Below are 19835 nucleotides of genomic sequence, written 5' to 3' on the forward strand. Positions count from 1 at the left end.
TTTTTTTCTTTTTTAAAAAGAAATTTTCCAAACTCCAGCTAACAATGCAAATGGACTGAGCGGATTTTTAACTGCTGAGATTTTTATTTGTTTTTTTTTTCCCACTAAGTTTTGCTTCTCATTGCCACATCATGGTTTTGTGTCCTTTTTTTTCCTTCCAGTGAAGTTTTCATGCTTTGCCTATTGACTATATACTGAAATGCAAAGGTTTCCCTGTTCTTTTCTTTTTCTGTTGCAAATTCCGTTGATTTATTCAATTTTGAAAGGAACAAGACCCAGTCTCATAGTACCAAAGACCTTATTAAATACAAACGGCACTTACACTTTTTTTAGATTGACAATAAGGAGAAAATAAGTGCACAATTCTTCTGTTAGGATGTGTCTATACAGAGGCAGAATGATGAGTACCCTCTTTAATTTTGCCATCAAGCTAGTGCTCAAAATGTTCCTCATCCTACTTAGTCATCATGATACGGAGCTTTGTCTAAGCTCATATTCCATGCCAAGATTTTGCTGAGAGGTATTACTGTATGCATAATGATGTACTAATAAATGTGGGTTTCCAACCACAGCTGGTTTACATCAGGCTAGTTAAGATTGTGAGCACCCAACCTTTTATACTCTGAAATGCTTATATTTGATTGTGGCTTCTGCTAACACAACTGTAGATGCTTCTGCTGTACACCACCATTAATAGATCAGACATAGGCTGTACGTTGTGTTTTGGTTCAATTACAGGTATTGATCGACTTGTCCAGTGTCTCTCAGCTTGATAACACTCCTCGGTGGTACCCTTTAAAAGAACAGAGTGAGAACATTGATCATGGGAAATCTCATTCCGGACAGAATAGCCAGCAATCTCCAAAACCATCTGTCATCAAAAGTAGGAGTCATGGAATCTTCCCAGACCCTTCCAAGGGTAGGATTAACTCAGTGCATTTGATTTGAATTTTTTTCCCAGGTGACAGGAAAACATTTGCTATTTCTGAGTTCTAATGGAAAAATAAAGATACTGTTATGAAGTTTGTATATACTTTTATTAAAAACTTATTTCTCTCTGTGGTTAATTCATTGGAGACTTGAGTTAATGCTTAGCTTGACCCAATCAATGCTAACAAGCTCACTGAGTATTTGTGTCATTAAAACAGCAAGCTTTAAGCTACACGATCTTTTTACATCTGCTGTAGATTCTGTGACTTGGTTTTTTTTGTTTTGTTTTTTGTTTTTGTTTCTGGTAACTTTGGCTAAATTCAATACGTCTTTAACTTTCAATTTTTCTTTAAATATTCTATGACATTTCATCTTCCATCAATGCCACATTAATATTTTATAGAATAACTATTATACTATAATAATGCTTTTGTATTTCTAGTCAATAATAATGGGCTGTAGTATACCTAAATTACAATGGAAATCAGTGGAGCTGACATAGTAGAATTTTACTAGTGCTTACAAAAGGAGAATTGATCTCAATGTCTCCTGCTCCAATATATTTATTTATTTATTTTTAATAATAAGTACTCAGTAGCCAGTTGCCCTCTTAAAGAAACATCTGCAATATCAACACAATTACATTCCCAAATACAACCCAGATGAAAACCTCTGAAGGATAAGGCTTTGCTCCATCTTTTTTCTATTTCAGTGCCATGTTTTGGTAGCAATTGGTGTCTATATAAGATCTAAGTCCAAATCAGAAGTTATTAGACCAGAAGTTAGTGCAGAAGTTATTAGACCAATCATTCTGCAGGAGAGAGAAAAATCTGCTTGCATTACCTAAGATTTGATTACCAGCATTAGGAATATGGTTATTCTGCACATGCTAGTGAAGTAGAAAGCAAGAAACAAATCAGGCTTTAGTCTACTTCTAATCAACCACAGTGGACCAGTTCAGGAAGAATAATTAACAGATGTTAGAAATCCAATAATAAATGAATTACTCTCTGGGAAATGGTGAGGAAATAGAAATTGGTTCTTAATAAATTGAGTTTCCTAATCACAGTATGTCCTGAGATACAGAATGGCGTTGCAGAGCTTAATCTTTATTCTTTGTTCTAGAATGTAGCTAGAAAGGCAAAGTGAGAGAAAGAAAATGAGTTTAATAAATGCAACAGTTGTGCTTCTCCATTTCCTTGGTAGACATGCAGGTGCCCACCATTGAGAAATCCCACAGCAGTCCAGGGAGCTCCAAATCTTCTTCTGAAGGACATCTACGTTCTCATGGGCCATCCCGCAGCCAAAGCAAAACCAGCGTCACTCAAACACACCTTGAAGACGCTGGGGCAGCCATCGCTGCTGCTGAAGCAGCTGTCCAACAGCTTCGCCTTCAACCAAGTAAAAGACGCAAATAAATTCCTCAGCATGGCAGCTTAATGTTCATCTGTTGCCTTTTTCCCTGCTGTCTTTCCCTCTTGGCTATTTCTTTTCTGTTCTTGGCACACTGTGCTCACTCTTTCAATGTCTTTCTTTGTGTGCCCGTGTGTGAATACATATAATTACAATATACTCTTGTATTTAGATGTCTTTTATTTATTTATTTTAATTTATATAGACTGCAGTGAAACTGGCTGTTTCTCCATCACTTCCATCACTCATGGTCCATGATATTTCATAGTTGTGCATGACTCACAGAGAGTTCCATTGTGTGATGATGTTTTGATGTCTAAATAACTACAATAACTAAATAATGACGAATTAAGTAACAAAAAACCTACAGAGATGCAGTTGTCAGTTTTGCAAATTGCACACAGGTACTGAGAACACACTAACAATAAACTATACCTATGAATAGTATTCAAGCAGGGCAGTATCATATAGAAAAGATTTAAAGTTGGAAGAAAAGTTTTTTAACAGCACAACTCAGATACAGTTTTTTGAGACATGATTGTATCTAATGATGTTTGGAAAGGAAATGTAAGGCAACCTTCTTTATCTCTACCATAAAAACATGTTAGTGATGAGCAGAACAGCGATACAGAAAACTATTAAGGACATGAAACAATTAACAACTAGATTTTGACAGTGTTAACGTTATCAAAGTTGGAATTCAGAGCTAAGTCAGTTGTTGTCATACAGATTTTCTAGGAATTTTTCTGCCACACATTGATTAATGAGTCAGGATGGGTTTTATCTGACATCTTTAAATAGATTAATAAATTAGAACTTTTCTGTTTAAGAGGATAGCTCTCCATAGCTATCATTCCGTATCTGTTTGTTAGTTGAGGATTCATTGTGTTTGTCTTCAGGATTTGTTGATATGCCATAAACTTACCATGGTGCAATGCAAAAACTAGGGGGAAATGATTTCCCTTGCCTTCACCATCATTAATAAAAGAAACAGCCAGTTTTAGTACTCTTTAATGCTGTGCATGTGGTGTCTCTTTGGTGTTTGAAAACACTACTTATTTAAATGCAGAAAAAAAAGAACACTTCTGTTTGCATGAATAACATTTAAGCTGGTTCCATCTGAGGATACATACTCTGGGTTTCCATTTCACCCACACTGCCACAGCAGCACATAAAAGCGGTCAATCTAATCATGCCAGGAAGCAGCACAGACACAGCATAGCAGGAGTCCTCCCTATTCAAAGAACTCAGTCTGACAATCTGCCTCCACCAGCCAATGACAACAAAGACCAAAGCCAACTAGCCCTCAGGAAAGTGATGTCTGATGGACCAGTCAAGCCTGAAGGAGGTGAGCAGAAGGGCATGGTTAAGAAACAAAACGCATCCCAAATCCTTCTTGCCATGTCTACTAATTCGTTGCAATATTTAATTATTTATTTTATCCTTTTGTTAAGTGCTGTAAATGTTAACATGAATCAAGAACTCTGATTTTTCCACATCAGCACATAATTACGTAACAAAACAAACAAACAATCAAACAACAACAACAACAAAAAAAACTGTGCTAAGAAATGTTACAAAACAAAAAGCATATAATCTGCTTCCATTCCACTGGAGGACTTCTCTTGAAAATTTTTATAGTTTTCCTCATGTTGTCAGCTAACGAGAGCATATGACCAAGTTAGTCTGTTTAAGCATGAGTAAACATACTCTGTGACAAAAAACTAATAGCACCTTTTGTTTCTGGAATTCTAATTGGGACATTAGCAATGTATTTTTTCTCTCTCAATATTGTTATGCCATAGGCATAGGTAATTTTTTTAACCCACCAGTGGAAAGGAAAGTTTTGATCCATGTACAGCTCGATCTTTTGACAACTCTCCAATCAGTCTCTTACTTTCCACCAACAGTAGGCATCTGTTCATCAAATCTAAATGCTATATATCATCAACTTAACCATTCAACACAAATAAAGAGCCAGAATCTCAGCTGATTCAAATTGACACTATTCTATTGACTTTTGGAGCATTTTGGTTATTTCCAAAGAATCAGAGGTATTATCCAAATAAACTTAGAGAACGGACTCTCATATCTTCTCTTGTGTGTATTGCCTTTCCAACCTTACATGAATTATTGCAGATTTTTTGGTTAACACTAATATATACCATGGGCAATAAAGTATAGCTGAGAATGTAAGGAAGAAAGAGGGCATGATATTTCAAATGATTAATGACAATGGGTCATTAGTGTGAGGGAGAAATGACAAATTAACAAGGGTAAATATAATTAGTAATTTTAAATATTACAGTTAGAAAGAATGAGTTGTATCTTCTCTGAAAGCTTTAAGAAAACTTCTTTAAAATTATATTCCTGTGTTCACATGTGTGGCCAGACTCTACAGCTCAGCTTCTGACACTCAGTTCAGGCAAAGGCTGGAGTAGATCATGACACTAGTTTCAGTTACCATAACTGAAAGATCCATCCTATTCCTGGAACGTCTTCCACAGAAATCTATATAACTCATGATTTCTTATGATGTCATGTTTGAAGACATTTGTCACAAAGACTTATAGTCTAACAATGTATTTTGACTGAGAGAAACAATGCTAAACCCTTTTCCTTATGAGATGAGGTTGAAGCAAGGTTCACACACATTATTTTAGGTATCAATATACATTTGGCTGAGAACAATTTTAGAAGCATATTACAAAGTCCTAGGAATAAGAGCCATCATTTATATCAATGATATATTAATGAGGTTGGAATTACTATAAGAAGACATGGTACTTTTGTCTTTTTACTTTGGAGAAATACTGGTAATGCACAATGGCCTTCACAATTTTGACAAGTTTGGTTTCAGACCTGTGAGAACTTTGGGCTTCTTATTATTCAAAAACTAGTTTGTTGTAATTTATTCATGTAAAGTGGGCTAATTATTACAATTCTGAAGGTAATTGATCAGTTGTCTTGAGTGTTTAAATTAAACCAAGAAAGGTTATGAGCTTAAATGGAAAAGACACCAAGATAAATCTGTTTTCAAAGTTCTTTGAGTGAAAAAGGGGAGCTGAGAGAAAGAGATTTCTCCTTTAATTCAACAATTCTAAAAGATGAGTATTAGGGCATCATCAGTTTGAAAGTCCATTCCTGCAGGGATGCTTTATGGTTGTGTTACCCACCCCAATCACTATTTAATTTATTGGTATCTGGTTTTATGAAATAGAACAGTTACTTAGCAAGTTAGTAAGCACTGATTTTGCATCTTTTGTCACTAAAGGTAAAAGCCCTTTCTTAAGAAAGCCATTACAGATAATGTAGAACATTATTATTTTTATCATATCAATTTATCTGAATGTGTTGGAAAACAGCACATTTCATGACAGCTGTTTGTTTTTTTAGGCCAAGTAGTAGCAATATATGGCATTTGCACAATGGTGATGGGAAAAAAAAATCTACTCATAGGTTTATATTTAGATTATTTATATAAATTTATCTGCATATTTATTAGTCGTTCACACATAACTTAAGAGAACCGTTAGAAAGAGTTACATCCTTTAATTTAGTGTTGTGGTTGGGGTTTTCTTTCCCCTTGCATTGGATTGCCACTTAAACAAAACCAAACAAAAGAATGTACCAGAGAAATCGTTCTCTACTTCTAGACCTATGACCTATCCCATAGAATACATTTTGTTAGTTATTAAGTTAATTGTATGTCTGATGAGAAGTAAAAAGGAAATCAAACAAAAATATCACTCACAATACTGTGAATGAGGAGGATGTACATCACCTTAAGTTTATTAGACTGAACTATTTCTTTATTTTAAACAGTAAAAAAAATGTATTTTAATTGATCTGTTTTAAAATTAAGGTGAAGCCACAGCAGAAGACTTTGTTCAGCACATCTGTAAAATCCAATATTTAACTACAGCACTTAATTAAAAATATATCCTGAAGTGTAGCATCCTTGTTGCCTGTGAGGGATAAGAGTGCAATCTGCAACTAAACAAATTGCACAATATACATTCCCCTCACACCTTTCAGAAAGGAACAACAAAGTGTATGAGTAAACCCTTTTAAGGCAGAAGCAGCAAGGGATGCAAGCCACGAGGAGACAGAAGTTTAAGTTAATTTGAATTCATTTATGTGAAAAATTTGAATCACAGTCAATTAAACATTCACATAAAATTAATCACATTCCTTTCAACATAAACTGTGTATTAGGGTTTATCCACCAGATTAGTCAGACTTTTAGATAGCATAAATCAGCCCATCATCTCCTTTATGTCAATAATTTATCCCACAGAATGATCTTGTCTGTTATGTGGAAATTTATTGGTAGGCCATTTATGTTTAAAGTATAATAAATGATTTTAGAGTTCTCCAGATAATTAAACAATTTCAAATATTATGATTATAATTACTGGCTGTCTGTATATGTGTATATAAAAGTGCAGGTTCATCTGCAATAGTTATTTCCTGATTTTATGTAGAAAGCCTTTTCTAAGACAGATAATAATTAGAAAGAAAGAAGCTACCTGGCTTAGTTTTAATAATTTCTAATAACGCAAGTGAGAAGGACAAGGAAGAACGTAATTTCACTTCAGCAACAGAAGTAAATTCAGCAAATGAAATAGGTAGGCACTCCATCTCCACACACAAATGGCCATTTTTTAAGTACGCAGTTTCATGGGTAGCTTTGGTATCCACAAAGATATTTTATATACTTGCCTAATGAGTATAACTTAATGGGGTGTCTGTCTTTATTTCCAGAAGGAGTGTTAGTTTCGCCTCCAAATATATTATTTATATTGTTTAAATTTATTACTTTAAAATAACAAATATTCAATGGAAGAACATATTTTAAAACCAAATAAGAGAATTTCTAGAAGACTACTCTGATTCTTCCCAGGATCCTTGGAGCACAATATATCAGTATTTGAATACCTAAGTGAATGGTCTAGACCTGAATATCATTGTACTCTAGTGATTTTTTTTCTACTCTTCCAAACTGGCATTCATGAGAGATATACTGAGTCAACACACTCTTGCTTGAACATGCAGATCAGATGCCAAAAGAGAGATCAGAGCTTTTATCTGCTTTAGTGTGTATCTCTTGTGTTGCTTGGCACATGTAAGAATAACACCAGGAGGAAAGTACTGCTCTGCTCCTGAGCTGAATTAGCAAACATTCAAGAAAAACAAAAATACACTGTATTTCAATTAAAGATCCGAACATATCAACTGATAATAGAAAGATCACAAGGAAGTAGTGGCTACAGTTTCTATCATTTTTTCTGTACTATACTCAATAGGTATGTTCACCTAGTGTGACACAGTTTCTTCAACCCAAAACCTCTTCAATTCAAAACTTCTGATATTTTAAAATCATAGCATTTTCTGGAACAAAATACTTATGCATGTTCCCCATCTCATATAGAACATTTAATCTGCTACATTTTCTATTGCCACACAATATCTTTTTTTTTGTGATACCGTGGGAAGATATTACTTCCCAAATACTTGTGTCTCAAGTGATTGTGTTGGTCAGAGAATAGTCTACTATTAGAGCTAATGCTGGTAGGAAAGAGAGGTTTTCTCTATGATTCAACAATTTTAAAAGTTGAGACAATAGTGAAGGTATCATCGGTTTGCAAGTCCATTCCTGCAAGGATTCTGTGTGGTGATTGGGGTACCCACACCCACCACAGCCTACTTTATTGGCATCGCTTTACGGAATGGAACAGTCAACATAGCAAGTTACTAATACACTGTGCATAAACAGTTTAATAACTGTATTCAGATCACACAGACTGTGAAATTGCACCTCATGAAGACCTCCAGCTCAAAAAACCTTAGCACAAAAGACAATATGCCTACTTTTGGCTCCTGCATACACCAACTTATTCAAGAATTGTCTCAACTTTGTCTCAAGTGTCAGTACAGCAACAGGTTAAAGCTACAGCAGAATGTGATCTGATATATTTACCAGTAGGATATTGTTAGCAGCATAAATCCATAATACAGGTCTGAGGCAGCACTGTGTAATTTCTAACCACTTAACAATAAAAACAAAATAAAATAATAAAAATAAAATAAAATAAAATATTAAAATCAGCAGGAATTGTCTTTATCGCAAACTAGTGTTCACAACAACATAAAGTGAATGGAAACTGATTCCTAGGTTCTGTAAATCTTTTGTACTGGATTGACTGCGGATTTAAATATTTCCTTGTCTATACTCCTATTTTCACATTTTGATAGGCAATATGTTTTTAGTTCCTACAGTAATTTAGAATACTACCTTCACACTTATGTAATTTACTGCCCAAAGCTGTCTTATATAAACTCCTCCACCACTTTCTTAATTTCCAAGATAAAAGGGTTTCATGTTGCTACAAATAACCCATTTCCAAGAGTCATTATCAAAACAGGAACAGTATGTCCTCACTTTCTGCAGACAGCAATAATTTGGGGCTGTCTTTTGAGTCCTGTTTTAGTCTAAAAGTTGGCACTTTTTGCTTTGACTATTCCTGCTGTTTACTCTTCCACCATTTTAAGCTGACATGTAATTTCAGGAAATTGCTCAGATTCTTCATCTGATAACTCCTATTTCAAAAGTCTATTAGATGGTAGCTGAAGCCTATGGAGGACTTAAAAAAAATATAAAAATAAAAAATATATATAAAAAAATCATTGGAATTGCTTTGCTAAGAAATACCATCACCACATTTTCAGATTAGTGCTATTCTGCCACCATTACTCAGTTCAAATGGTAAATTGCTTTGCAAAACATTGTGTAGAAAACACAAAATATTGCTTCTTGGTGTGTGGTCAAAGCTGTGTCTGATATACAAATGCAGCTGAAATAGCTGAGACCATGATTTAAAGTACTGTTTCGAGTAAGGGAAAGTGAAGGAAGGAGACTATCAGAACTGTCCCGGGGCATTTCTTACTGGCTATTTATTTTGTATCTTTATTCTGTTGGCAGTTCACAAAACATGCAACTGACAGCCCCATCAACAGAATTTAGTTAGCTCTGTAGAACTTCATAGATCAAGTTGGAACTTCTTTTTATTGCTAGCAAAGTCTTCTTAAAAGTGTGTAAGCAGTAATTTTGGGGCAATGAGAGTATGGTACATTTAAACAGAAGACAAGACAGAGTGAATAATAGATAAGCTTCTGCCTGAAGATGGTGTGTGTGACGTGAATAGTCTGGGCTGATAAATACCCAAAGCAAATCTGTAATTTCACCGGTTTCTGTGGACTTGCATTGCTGTGTAGGATGGTGTCAGCCCTCTTTGTTGCTCAGGGCTTGTCACAAGACTGCCAGTCAAGATAACTCTTTTTCAGACAAGTAAAGGCAAAATCTTGAAGCTTAATGCTGAACACTAGCTAAAAGACATTTTTCTGTTTGGATTACAAACCAAACTGTCTTTCTCAGTGTGTTTTGATAGTTGAGTTATCACTTCTAAACAGATACCTGAGAAGTGGAACATACATTTGAAAGGAAGAAAACACAGTTTCTGCAATTTAATGACCAGGAGAAAGCTGAGGCTGTTCTATTCACAGAACGTCTCAGTCATGCTTTTTGTATTATTCTCCTTCTTTTTTTTCCTTTTCCCCCATATCCATTCACTCTAGGAGGATAGCTGAAGTGGCTGACAACACTGGACTGTTTCTCTTTTGCTTCTGACTGACTTGACTCTTCATGACAAAAGGTTTTGTGTGAATATCCTTCCTACATTACATTTAAAAAAAAAAACTTTATTGAAAAAGCAGATTTATTGAAGGAAAAAAAAAAAGTTGATATCAATACTTTTCTTTTCTTTGAATTCAGTATATTTTCTTATATGACGGCAGGACTTACCTGTTTTCCCTGCGTCCATAAGCCAAATTTTCTTAAATCATGATTCTTATTCCAAGAAGGCATTAGGGAATATGTGGATGAATATTACTCTGTCAAAAGAATATACTTTTTTTTTTTGTTAAACAATGCTGAATAAAAAATGTATCAGTTTCATCACTCTTTTGGATAAAAAGTCTTACATCAGGATCATTATTTTCCACTTAGAATCTGACAGAATTTATTTACGGAATCAAGAACTCATCCTAGTATTTGTGTATTATTCAGGAGAGTGGTTGAACTACTATTTGAGCTAAATATTTTTGTCTAAAAATAATTTTGATTGACAGATTCTTTCTGTGGCTGTAGGCATTAGTGAAACAGTTGAAGTTAATAGAGTTTAAAAAAGCGATTTATGAGACAGTTTGGCCCAAGGACTGATGGCATGTGAAATTGTTCATTCCTTTCATCCAGTGTCAATTATTAATCTGATTTTACAATACGTTAGAAGAGTCACATTCAACTTCCTGGTCCCACATTAAGAAGCATTCAGCAGTTTTCATCAAAAATATTATTCATCCAGTCACACAAAAATAACCTTGGTTGCCAGCTTAAAGCAGGAAACCACTGGGGCTCTGGCTCTTATTTGAAGTAATTTCCATTTAGATATTTGATTAAATTCTTACTTAAAGAAGGATCTCTTTTAACTGCTTGCATTACTGTTTCACAGTTCACCAAAGTAAGAGAAAAGCTCACTAAGGTTTCACAGAATAATAAACTTAAAGGAAAGTATTTTATCTAAGGTATATATGCTCAGTCACTTAGAAAAGATTAAGCATGACAATAGTAGATGTACTATGCTAAACTTAAACATTAAATCAAAAGATTTCTATTAATATTTCCATGATAATTTCTTTATTTTATATGAGAATAGTCTTTCTACTGTTTGTGTAAATTGATTATTATGTGTAATGTCACTGAGTCCTTTTTCTTGTATATGTTTCTCAACTTGCTAAAGACTGAATACTGGAAAATTTGTTCAGTGTATAGCAGTACCCAAAACACAAAATAATACATCTGACATACGACAGAGTGTTTTAAGCATAAGTAGTGCGTTGAAATTCCAGGCAGACAGTAAGAGATATCCAGATGAGTAAATGCAGTTGAGAAATGTAGCACAGTTGCACTGTTACGTCTGAAGGGGGTGGAGGTCTTCATACAGTTTCTGTGACTACAGATATTGTACATATATTTCCTTTCAGTTTCCTCAAAGTCATAAAATGTAAGGAATGTTTCATGAAGAAAAAGAGGAAGGCCAACCACATTTAAAGGGTTACCCTACAAAATGTTTTTGATGAATTACTGGTCTTCTGTAACTTTAATCAGAAAAGCAGTGTTAATCAATCTAACCTGGTCTTCTTTTCCTTTAGGACATTGATTTGAACTATTATCATGAATGAAGAAAAATATTCTGGTGATGCTCTGTTTGGTTTAGACCACATTCTATGTGAAAATAAACATTATCTCCAAAAGATGATACCACAACACTGGAATGTAAAGTAAAAAAGTAAAAGACGTTACAGCATATCATTTTGATAAATTCTATTTTTTCTTATTGTGGATGGCACTGATTTTTTAGAAGGCATTTGGTAACGCATTGTTCCTGTCCGTACAGCAAGGTCTACTAACCACCGACCTGCAGAAAGTTCTGTCTCCACTGGCTCATCAGTCAGTAGCTTTGGCAGTGGATACAGCATGGATAGTGAAGGCAGCAGCAGTGCCACGGGAGAGAATAATCTGTTTCCCATCCCAAGAATGTAAGGCTTTTCCTTTAATATTCTGAATCCTCTGTGCACTGATTATGTGTAGCGCTTTCACTGCTGGTTATCTTCATATGTAGTTTCCTCTGTAGACCTGAGTTACACAGTAGAAAAGCAGTTAACTGTGTAGAATTTCTCAGAACTCATACTTTCATTCTGCTCTGTTGAACTGCTAATAACTATCAAAACCTCTCCCTAAGCCTCATGATTTCATTGCTGTCACACAGGAGATATCCAATATTTTGATGCAAGCATTTTGAGATGTGCTTGGGTTATGGTTTTGTAGTGCAGTTTTCCCATACTTGAAGCCAATCCACTTAGATTTTCAGACTGATCTCCTGGAATTCCCTTAGAAAACAAAAAGTAATTTCTCTTCATCAGATTAATGTTTGTAGCTTGAATTTTTTGGCTGTTCTCAAAATATTAGTCAGTGGTTGTTGCATGTATCTGCAGTAGCTGTTACATGTTTTCCTTGGCAGTCCAGAAATAGAAGTCACAAGAACATGATTTGAAAAGCTTAAGTTTAAAAAATAAAAAGAGGAAAACAAGAAAAGGCTCAAATTGTTCTCTAGAGCAGTGATATTTCTAAATATTCAACATTCTTATTAGTAATATCACAACATACAAAAGGCTAAAAAAAAAACTAACAGCAACTAGTCTAGGATTTCTCTCTCATCTATGGATTCCAGGAGAGCAATGCCAGCTCAGGCTGTGGAATGCCAATTGCTTAATTTTATTGAAATTTTCAATCAACATAATTTTATTTCAAAGTGAGTTTCACTTCTCAGCGGCAAAAAAAATTCTTTTAATTGAATTTGACAATATTAAATATATATATATTTTGCAATCATTCCTAATGAGAAAGGCAAAGGTGTATAAAATCCCTGTGTACAGAAACACGAGGCAGCACTTAGTATGATTTTAGTACACATACGCTAAATTGAAATCTACATAATATTACTTAATGCGAATTATCATCAAGGTGACAGTATCTTATAGCTACTTGATATTTTGTTGACAAATTTACTATACTACTAAGCCTTAAATCGACTACACTTTACTGAAAAGCAGGAATAAATCTCCAAGATTTTCAACCTTTCCTTTGTTGTAATTTATTCCACTGAATTTTGCTTAATTAAATAAAATATATCCAGGTCCTATTTTTTTTGCTACATGGACTGCATCACATTCTTATTAATATTGTGTTCTTAAAGTATATTGTGATGAGCAGATTTTAAACCTCTAAAACTTATGTCAGACATTTACACAGAGAACAAATGATATTTGTTTCTTTTGTTCTTTTTAAGGGCTTTACATAGTAATTAGTGAAAATGAATGACAAAATTAATGGTTACCATCTTCAGAATCATGTTCAGAGAGAATGTTTCAAAACACATGTCTGTTCATGTATTCAGATTTGGATAAAACTAATTATATGTCCGAATATATACTTGACTGAAATTCATAGAATCATAGAATCAATGAATCATAGAATCATAGAATGGCCTGGGTTGAAAAGGACCACAAGGATCATCTAGTTTCAACCTCCCTGCTATGTGCAGGGTCGCCAACCACCAGACCAGGCTGCCCAGAGCCACATCCAGCCTGGCCTTGAATGCCTTCAGGGATGGGGCATCCACAACCTCCTTGGGCAACCTGTTCCAATGCACCACTGCCCTCTGTGTGAAAAAATTCCTCCTAATATTTAACCTTGTCTCACTTTAAGACCATTCCCCCTTGTCCTATCACTATCTACCCTCATAAACAGTCATTCCCCCTCCTGTTTATACGCTCCCTTCAAGTACTTGAAGGCCACAATGAGGTCTCTCCAGAGCCTTCTCTTATCCAAGCTAAGCAAACTCAGTTCCCCCAACCTTTCCTCATAGGAGAGGTGTTCCAGCCCTCTGATCATCTTAGTGGCCCATTTCTAGTCAGTGTTATGTTCACACAGATTTCATAATTACTTCAGGGACTCTGATCCTGTACATGGATGTTCAGTATACCCATGAGACCACTGATCACAATTTAAAGTATTATGTGATCAAAATGATTTAGGAAGACTTGGCATATAAAAACGTCTTTGGCGATTTCTCTGTTTAGAATGAATATCTGATCTACCAATAGAAAAGTGTTGACAGCTGAGTTTTATACTCTTTACTTTAGTTGGAATGATTAGTCATGAAATTAAAAAAATAATTTAATTAGTAACAGGATGGGAATTGTTTGATGAATTAACTTATTTTAATACTTGCCAAAACTAAACATTGTTTCAAATGTCAAGAGAAATTAATCATTTTATACGGTTATACATAGATGAATACATTTTGTAGTCTTTCTCCTTAGGAAATAATTTATAAATTATTGTTATTGTTCACTTTTAATATCCTTGAAAAATATGTTTCCATCTATGATAACAACTATGCCTTTCTACTGTATAACCATCTGTATAAGTATTATGGCCCACACAAACCTAATGCAGTTCAACGAGGCCAAGTTCAGGATGTTGCACTTGGGTTGGGGCAACCTCAGATACTGGGAGAACTCTGTGAGAACAGCCCTGTGAAGAATGACTTAGGGGTCTGGGGGGACAAAAATCTGGACATGAGCCAGCAATGTGCTCTTGCAGCCTGAAGTGGATAAGCAGTGGATTATCTATCGCTGAAGCTGTTCAAGACCAGGTTGGAGGGCCCTGGGCATCTCTGATCTACTGGTTAGCAACTAGGCCATGGCAGGGGTTGGAACTAGATGATCTTTGAGGTCCCTTCCAAACCAGGCCAATCTATAATTCTGTGAATGTCTGTAAAATAATATTAATTTAGGATGCAAATGTAAAATCAACTGAACAATATGTAGGGCCTAATAATTCTTTTATCATGCACGTAATATACTTTGTAAATACGAACATAAATAACTCCATAAATAGAGGAGCAGATGTGTTTTTGATGGTGGTTAATGCCGTGCCTTAGAGCTTACAACAGGTATGTTTAAAGATTAAAAAAAGGAAATAAAACTTTTTTACCTAATATTCATAAGCTGAAAATAGACGACTCTCATCCATGTTAGATTCTTTCTACATCCAGGGTCCACCAGAACATGCTTTATTCCACTCACCTTGCTTTAAGATAAAATCTCATATCTTGTCTCCTATGATGAATCTAAACTGCATTCTAAAATCTGTCACTGAAGGAAAATACTTACCAAAAACAAAATCTACCTTTGCAGTAATGATATTGTAGAACAAATAGCAACTACTTCCATATTTCACCATTCACCATAACAGTATAAAGTGAGGCGAAGAGCTATGCAGACTGCTTGCAGACTGATGGCAGGCAGGTTGCAAACAGCCCGATTGCTCCGTTCTTCAGGAATGCACAGTAAGATCTGATTGCAGTTGTCTCCAAAATAAAAACAACAACAAAATAAAAGTGATGTGATCTGTTTAAATAGCAATAGAAAAAAAGCTTCTGTTCTCTTTATTTTCTTGAATTTACATATATATATATACACATTTATTTCATTTCTTTTCAATAAAGTTCTTTTACTGAGACAAGATTTTTTGGCTTGAGTATATCATTTGTTTAAATCTGATCTCTTCATGGTCTTATTGACAGATATGACCATATTCTTTTTTTAACAGAGGGAAGATGAGCCAGAATGGACAAGAACCAATAAAGCAGTCAGGAGTGGGATTAACTGATGCAGAAGGTAAAAAGAAATACAAACAACGCTACAGTGGTATTCCCTTCTATTTATAAAACTGATATGATGATTTCTCTTAATTGTTATGGTATGAAAGATTAGCTTATGCTCTCTTTGTATTGTAGTTTAAGGTTCTCTCTTTCATTTATTCTAAAGGCCCTTTGCACATAGTACCGATGTAATGAGTCTTCATTTAAATGAGAAGCTTGTTTTACCTGTTTATTTAAAATAATTAAATAGATTGCAATGAATAATATCTGTTTTTCAGTGTTCATTGCTTTTCATAGTATTGGAATAAAAAAATATGAAGTACAGAGCTGACTCAATACCCATTAAATTGATAGAAAACATCCAGTGGCTGTCAGGCTCTGTGTTTATAGGATTTCAGAATACTTCATGAAGAAATTAATTTTGTTGACTATATAAAACATTAACATTAAATAAAAATGTTAGCTGAACATCAGGTTTGACCACTGCACTTAAAGCATAATGAAACACTATGATCGGGAAATCCGGAATTAATGGTTTTTTTTTGTATGAATGTGTATCTACCAAAGAAGGAGCCATTGTAGTGTTGGAGCTAGAAAGAGCCTGACAGGATGGCTGTTAAAAGATCCATGTGCAATGTGATCATTTTGTATAATAATGGACAATTGCATGAAAATTAAGAGTTAGTGTTTTGTATTGAAGGATATGTTAGGAAAATTCCATTTCCCTTTACCTGTAAGGTATTTTCTTTCAAGTGTATGCTTCTGTTGACCTCAAATATAAAACCTAATTATTGTGACCTTCATTTTATTATTAAAATAATATTTTTATCATTTGAATGAATTTCAGTACTACCTTGGGTTTTAACTAATTCATAAATTGAAATTTATATACGCAATTGAAGTCATTTTAAGTTCAACCTTAAAAAAAACATTATTTATCAGGTTTCTGCAATCTGTTTACATGGAGTAATAATTGCTGTTGCTATATTTGAGGTAAAAATAATCTAGTTTTGCACAGATTTGAAGAAGTTAAACTAGAATATTGAAGGGTAAAACTCTTTTTCAAAGCAAGAATCCTGAACCGTTTATATGCAGTTTGTTGAATCCTTAAATACATTACCTATCATGCAAAAATCCAAATTTAGCTGCTTATCAAACTTCAATTCATTCAAGGGATCTTATAAATATTTTTAAAACAAACATCTTTGAAAAGAGAGGTGGTGGGAAGAAAATGGGAAATCAGGAATTTTCCATTTTTACTTTGTTGTGGTGTGTTTAATTCAAAAAGATAATTGTAAAGAAATAGTTTTTCAACATTTTGTTCAGCATAAATTGCCCCTTAGTTCATGTTTTTGATCATAAACTTCAGCAAATACAAACACAAAATGTTTTAATATAATGTTTGTATCACTCCAAAAGAAGATATAAATACCCAACTCTTTTCAAAGTTTCAAAAAGATGACTAGTTAACATTCAGTCACTCAAAGTTTTTTCCCCAAAGGCATACTTCTGCTCATCTTTAAAGTCTGCAAATCGCTCAAGAGCTTTGATTCCCCAGTTTTCACTTATGATGCAGCCTGGTTCCCTTAAAATAAAGACTCTAATTCAATTACTTCAATTAAAAATCTAAAATAAGAAAAACAAGAGTGGTCCTCACTAAGCATTGTTTCTTCCCATTGAGAGAAGGTGGGAGGCAGCCAAGTTTTTAGTGTCTGACTTCTAGTTGAAAAGTGGGGACAGATCAATTTCAAATGATAAAACAAGCCAAAGGCTGGAACGCATTTCTGTTTCAGCATGTAAATACAATTATATTTTGGGGATGTAATTCAGAATGTAGATGAATCTATATTAACCAAAAGAATTTCAATATTATAGAAATATTGTGGTATTATTTTCATAAATGAACAAAAGTTAATGAAAAACTTAAAGTCTTAAAGGTCAGATATCTTTTCTGTAGCATACAGGACCAGATGAGCTCCACAATTAACTAGCAGTAAATATTTATTCCCATTTTTTATTGAACAGTGGTTCTCATGGCAATGAGAATTATTTTCTCATTGCAGATAAGAATTTAGCATTATAGTTAAAAACATAATTCTAGTACTATTTTTATATTTTGAAATACTCTTACTGGCTGACTTCTGTGAAAAGTAGCATATAGATTACTCTCTTTAATATTGTGTTGAATGAATGTAATTCCTTAAACATGCACATCTACTGATATTTGAAATATTTTAGTCATGCAAGCCATTTACACAGGCTTAGAAATATGTCAGGGAACTTACACAACCAAGATGTTTAAGACAGGTAGCAGGAGGCAAGGCAAGGTAGGACTCTCAAATGGCAACGAAAACTGGTTTTTAGCCAGCTGGATTAATACTGTGGCAACAGAGTTCATGTTCAGCTCACAGAGTACAACATTAGAATGTACACTAGTGGAATAATCAGGGAAAAATAAAGCTGCTTTTTGTAATTGTTTACTGACCTGAGAAATGTGTTAATGTTTTGTTGGGAATGGTTTTTGTGATATGAAAATGTACGAAGTAAGCAAATATCAGTGAACAGTACTACTTACTTTGCTAAAACAACTGAATGGTCAATATAAATAACTGTGAGTATCGCTATGATAATCTTTGTTTCTCTAAACATATCATCTTGTCATTTTCTGTATTTTCATACTAGAATATAAAATAATTCAGAGTTTTGTTCTTCGACACTGTGTTAGTTATTTTTATGATATGCATTGTTGCATGCTATCTTATACTTCACATTCTGCCTTGAGCAGATGAAAAGATTAACCTTAAATTTCAGTAAATCTTATGATGCATATTGTGATCTTTATTGAGTTATGCAAACCAATTTCTTTATTCATTTCAGAAAGTGCAATATCTTTTGTTTAAAGTTTGCTTATGAAATGTCTCTGGAATATTACAGACATTACAGACAAAATAACAGTTGTTTTCCCTGTAAGGATTGAAAGTAACAATTAAAAACACATGATTAATATATTGATTCAGTGTTAGATCATGATTGGTTTATGTACTCTAAGTATCTACTCAGCCAACAGATCATACATGGTATTTTCCACTTACCAACAATTTTTCAAATTAAGAAATATGTAGGGAAAATTATTTTATTGAATTTCAGAACTGTTTATCTACAAGATAATTTCAGCTGCAATTATTTCTAATAGGAAAGAGCTGTATAGATACAAGGAGCATTTTAACTGAAATAGTTTATTATAAGTAAATTTTGAAACTTCTCATTTTGAATATGCTGTGTACATTTAAGATAAACTTTTGGTATTTCAGAGGTCCATATGAAATGAATGTTCTTTTAGAAAATACAAAATGTGTTATAAGAAACATCAGTAAGCATGACATGCCTTCACTCATTCCATAGTTGTAGTCAACAAATACTTGCAAAGCTTGTCATACTCTGTGCTTGGCCTTGCTTATAGACTTCCAGACACAAAATAGCAAATTTCTTATAGGAACTGAGTGCCCATGCCTTCCAACAGAGTGCAGTCATTCATTTTTTCTTAAATTTCCATCCAGCATGTGTACTGAATTCCAAGCACTTCTCTATGCACTTCTGCCATGGGCTCACTTTCTGGCATTTCCACTGGTTCTTTGAATGTCAGCTTGATCAGAAAACTCCAGAATATTCTAGTAAACGTTTTCTAGACCTATTTCCAGATTCAAGTATAACGAATAGATGTGTAATGTTTCAAAACAATAAATGTTTCTAACAATAAATATTTACTTACTGAACTTCTGGAAGATAATGTGCTGGTGATAAGCGCTCGTGGTTTACATAACCATACATTAACATTCACAGTGGTTTTTGTTGTTGTTGTTGTTGTTGTTTTTTGCATGCTATGTATTTTCTCTAGTTACAGGTGAAAAATAGTGTGGTGACAACAGCATGCTCTACCAGAAAAAAATTACGATTCCATGCTTTTTATTTCACATAGTCAGAGTAGTCTAACCTGAAAACAGAACTTTATATTTTCCTTAATTTTTGAGATGTGTGGCTCGTCAGTCTGGATAAAAAACTAAGATACAAGGATTCAATAATCTCAACAATTTCGTCAATTGACAAAGTCTAACCTTTATTTGTTAGAAAAAAAAAAAAAGAAAA

The 19835-nt window shown here is 34.0% G+C and overlaps 1 protein-coding gene across 3 annotated transcripts; it reads left to right on the forward strand.

Annotated features, from left to right (window-relative positions):
• Window positions 1–86: 86 nt before the first annotated feature.
• Window positions 87–19812, forward strand: LOC104909278 (protein piccolo-like). Of its 3 annotated transcripts, none has more exons than XM_010727996.3 (5): window positions 87–919; window positions 2137–2331; window positions 3512–3691; window positions 11859–12000; window positions 15641–19812. In XM_010727996.3, the coding sequence occupies exons 2-5, from the start codon at window positions 2139–2141 to the stop codon at window positions 15756–15758; spliced, it is 633 nt and encodes a 210-aa protein (XP_010726298.1). In that variant the 5' UTR covers window positions 87–919; window positions 2137–2138; the 3' UTR covers window positions 15759–19812. The 3 variants fall into 3 exon arrangements, with proteins under 3 accessions (XP_010726298.1, XP_010726227.1, XP_010726356.1); XM_010727925.3 differs by having other exon boundaries at window positions 88–919; window positions 3509–3691; XM_010728054.3 differs by having other exon boundaries at window positions 88–919; window positions 3617–3691.
• Window positions 19813–19835: the final 23 nt, after the last annotated feature.

The sequence above is a fragment of the Meleagris gallopavo genome, chromosome 1 (genome assembly GCF_000146605.3).
Source record: "Meleagris gallopavo isolate NT-WF06-2002-E0010 breed Aviagen turkey brand Nicholas breeding stock chromosome 1, Turkey_5.1, whole genome shotgun sequence".
In the NCBI taxonomy this organism is placed as follows: Eukaryota; Metazoa; Chordata; class Aves; order Galliformes; family Phasianidae; genus Meleagris; species Meleagris gallopavo.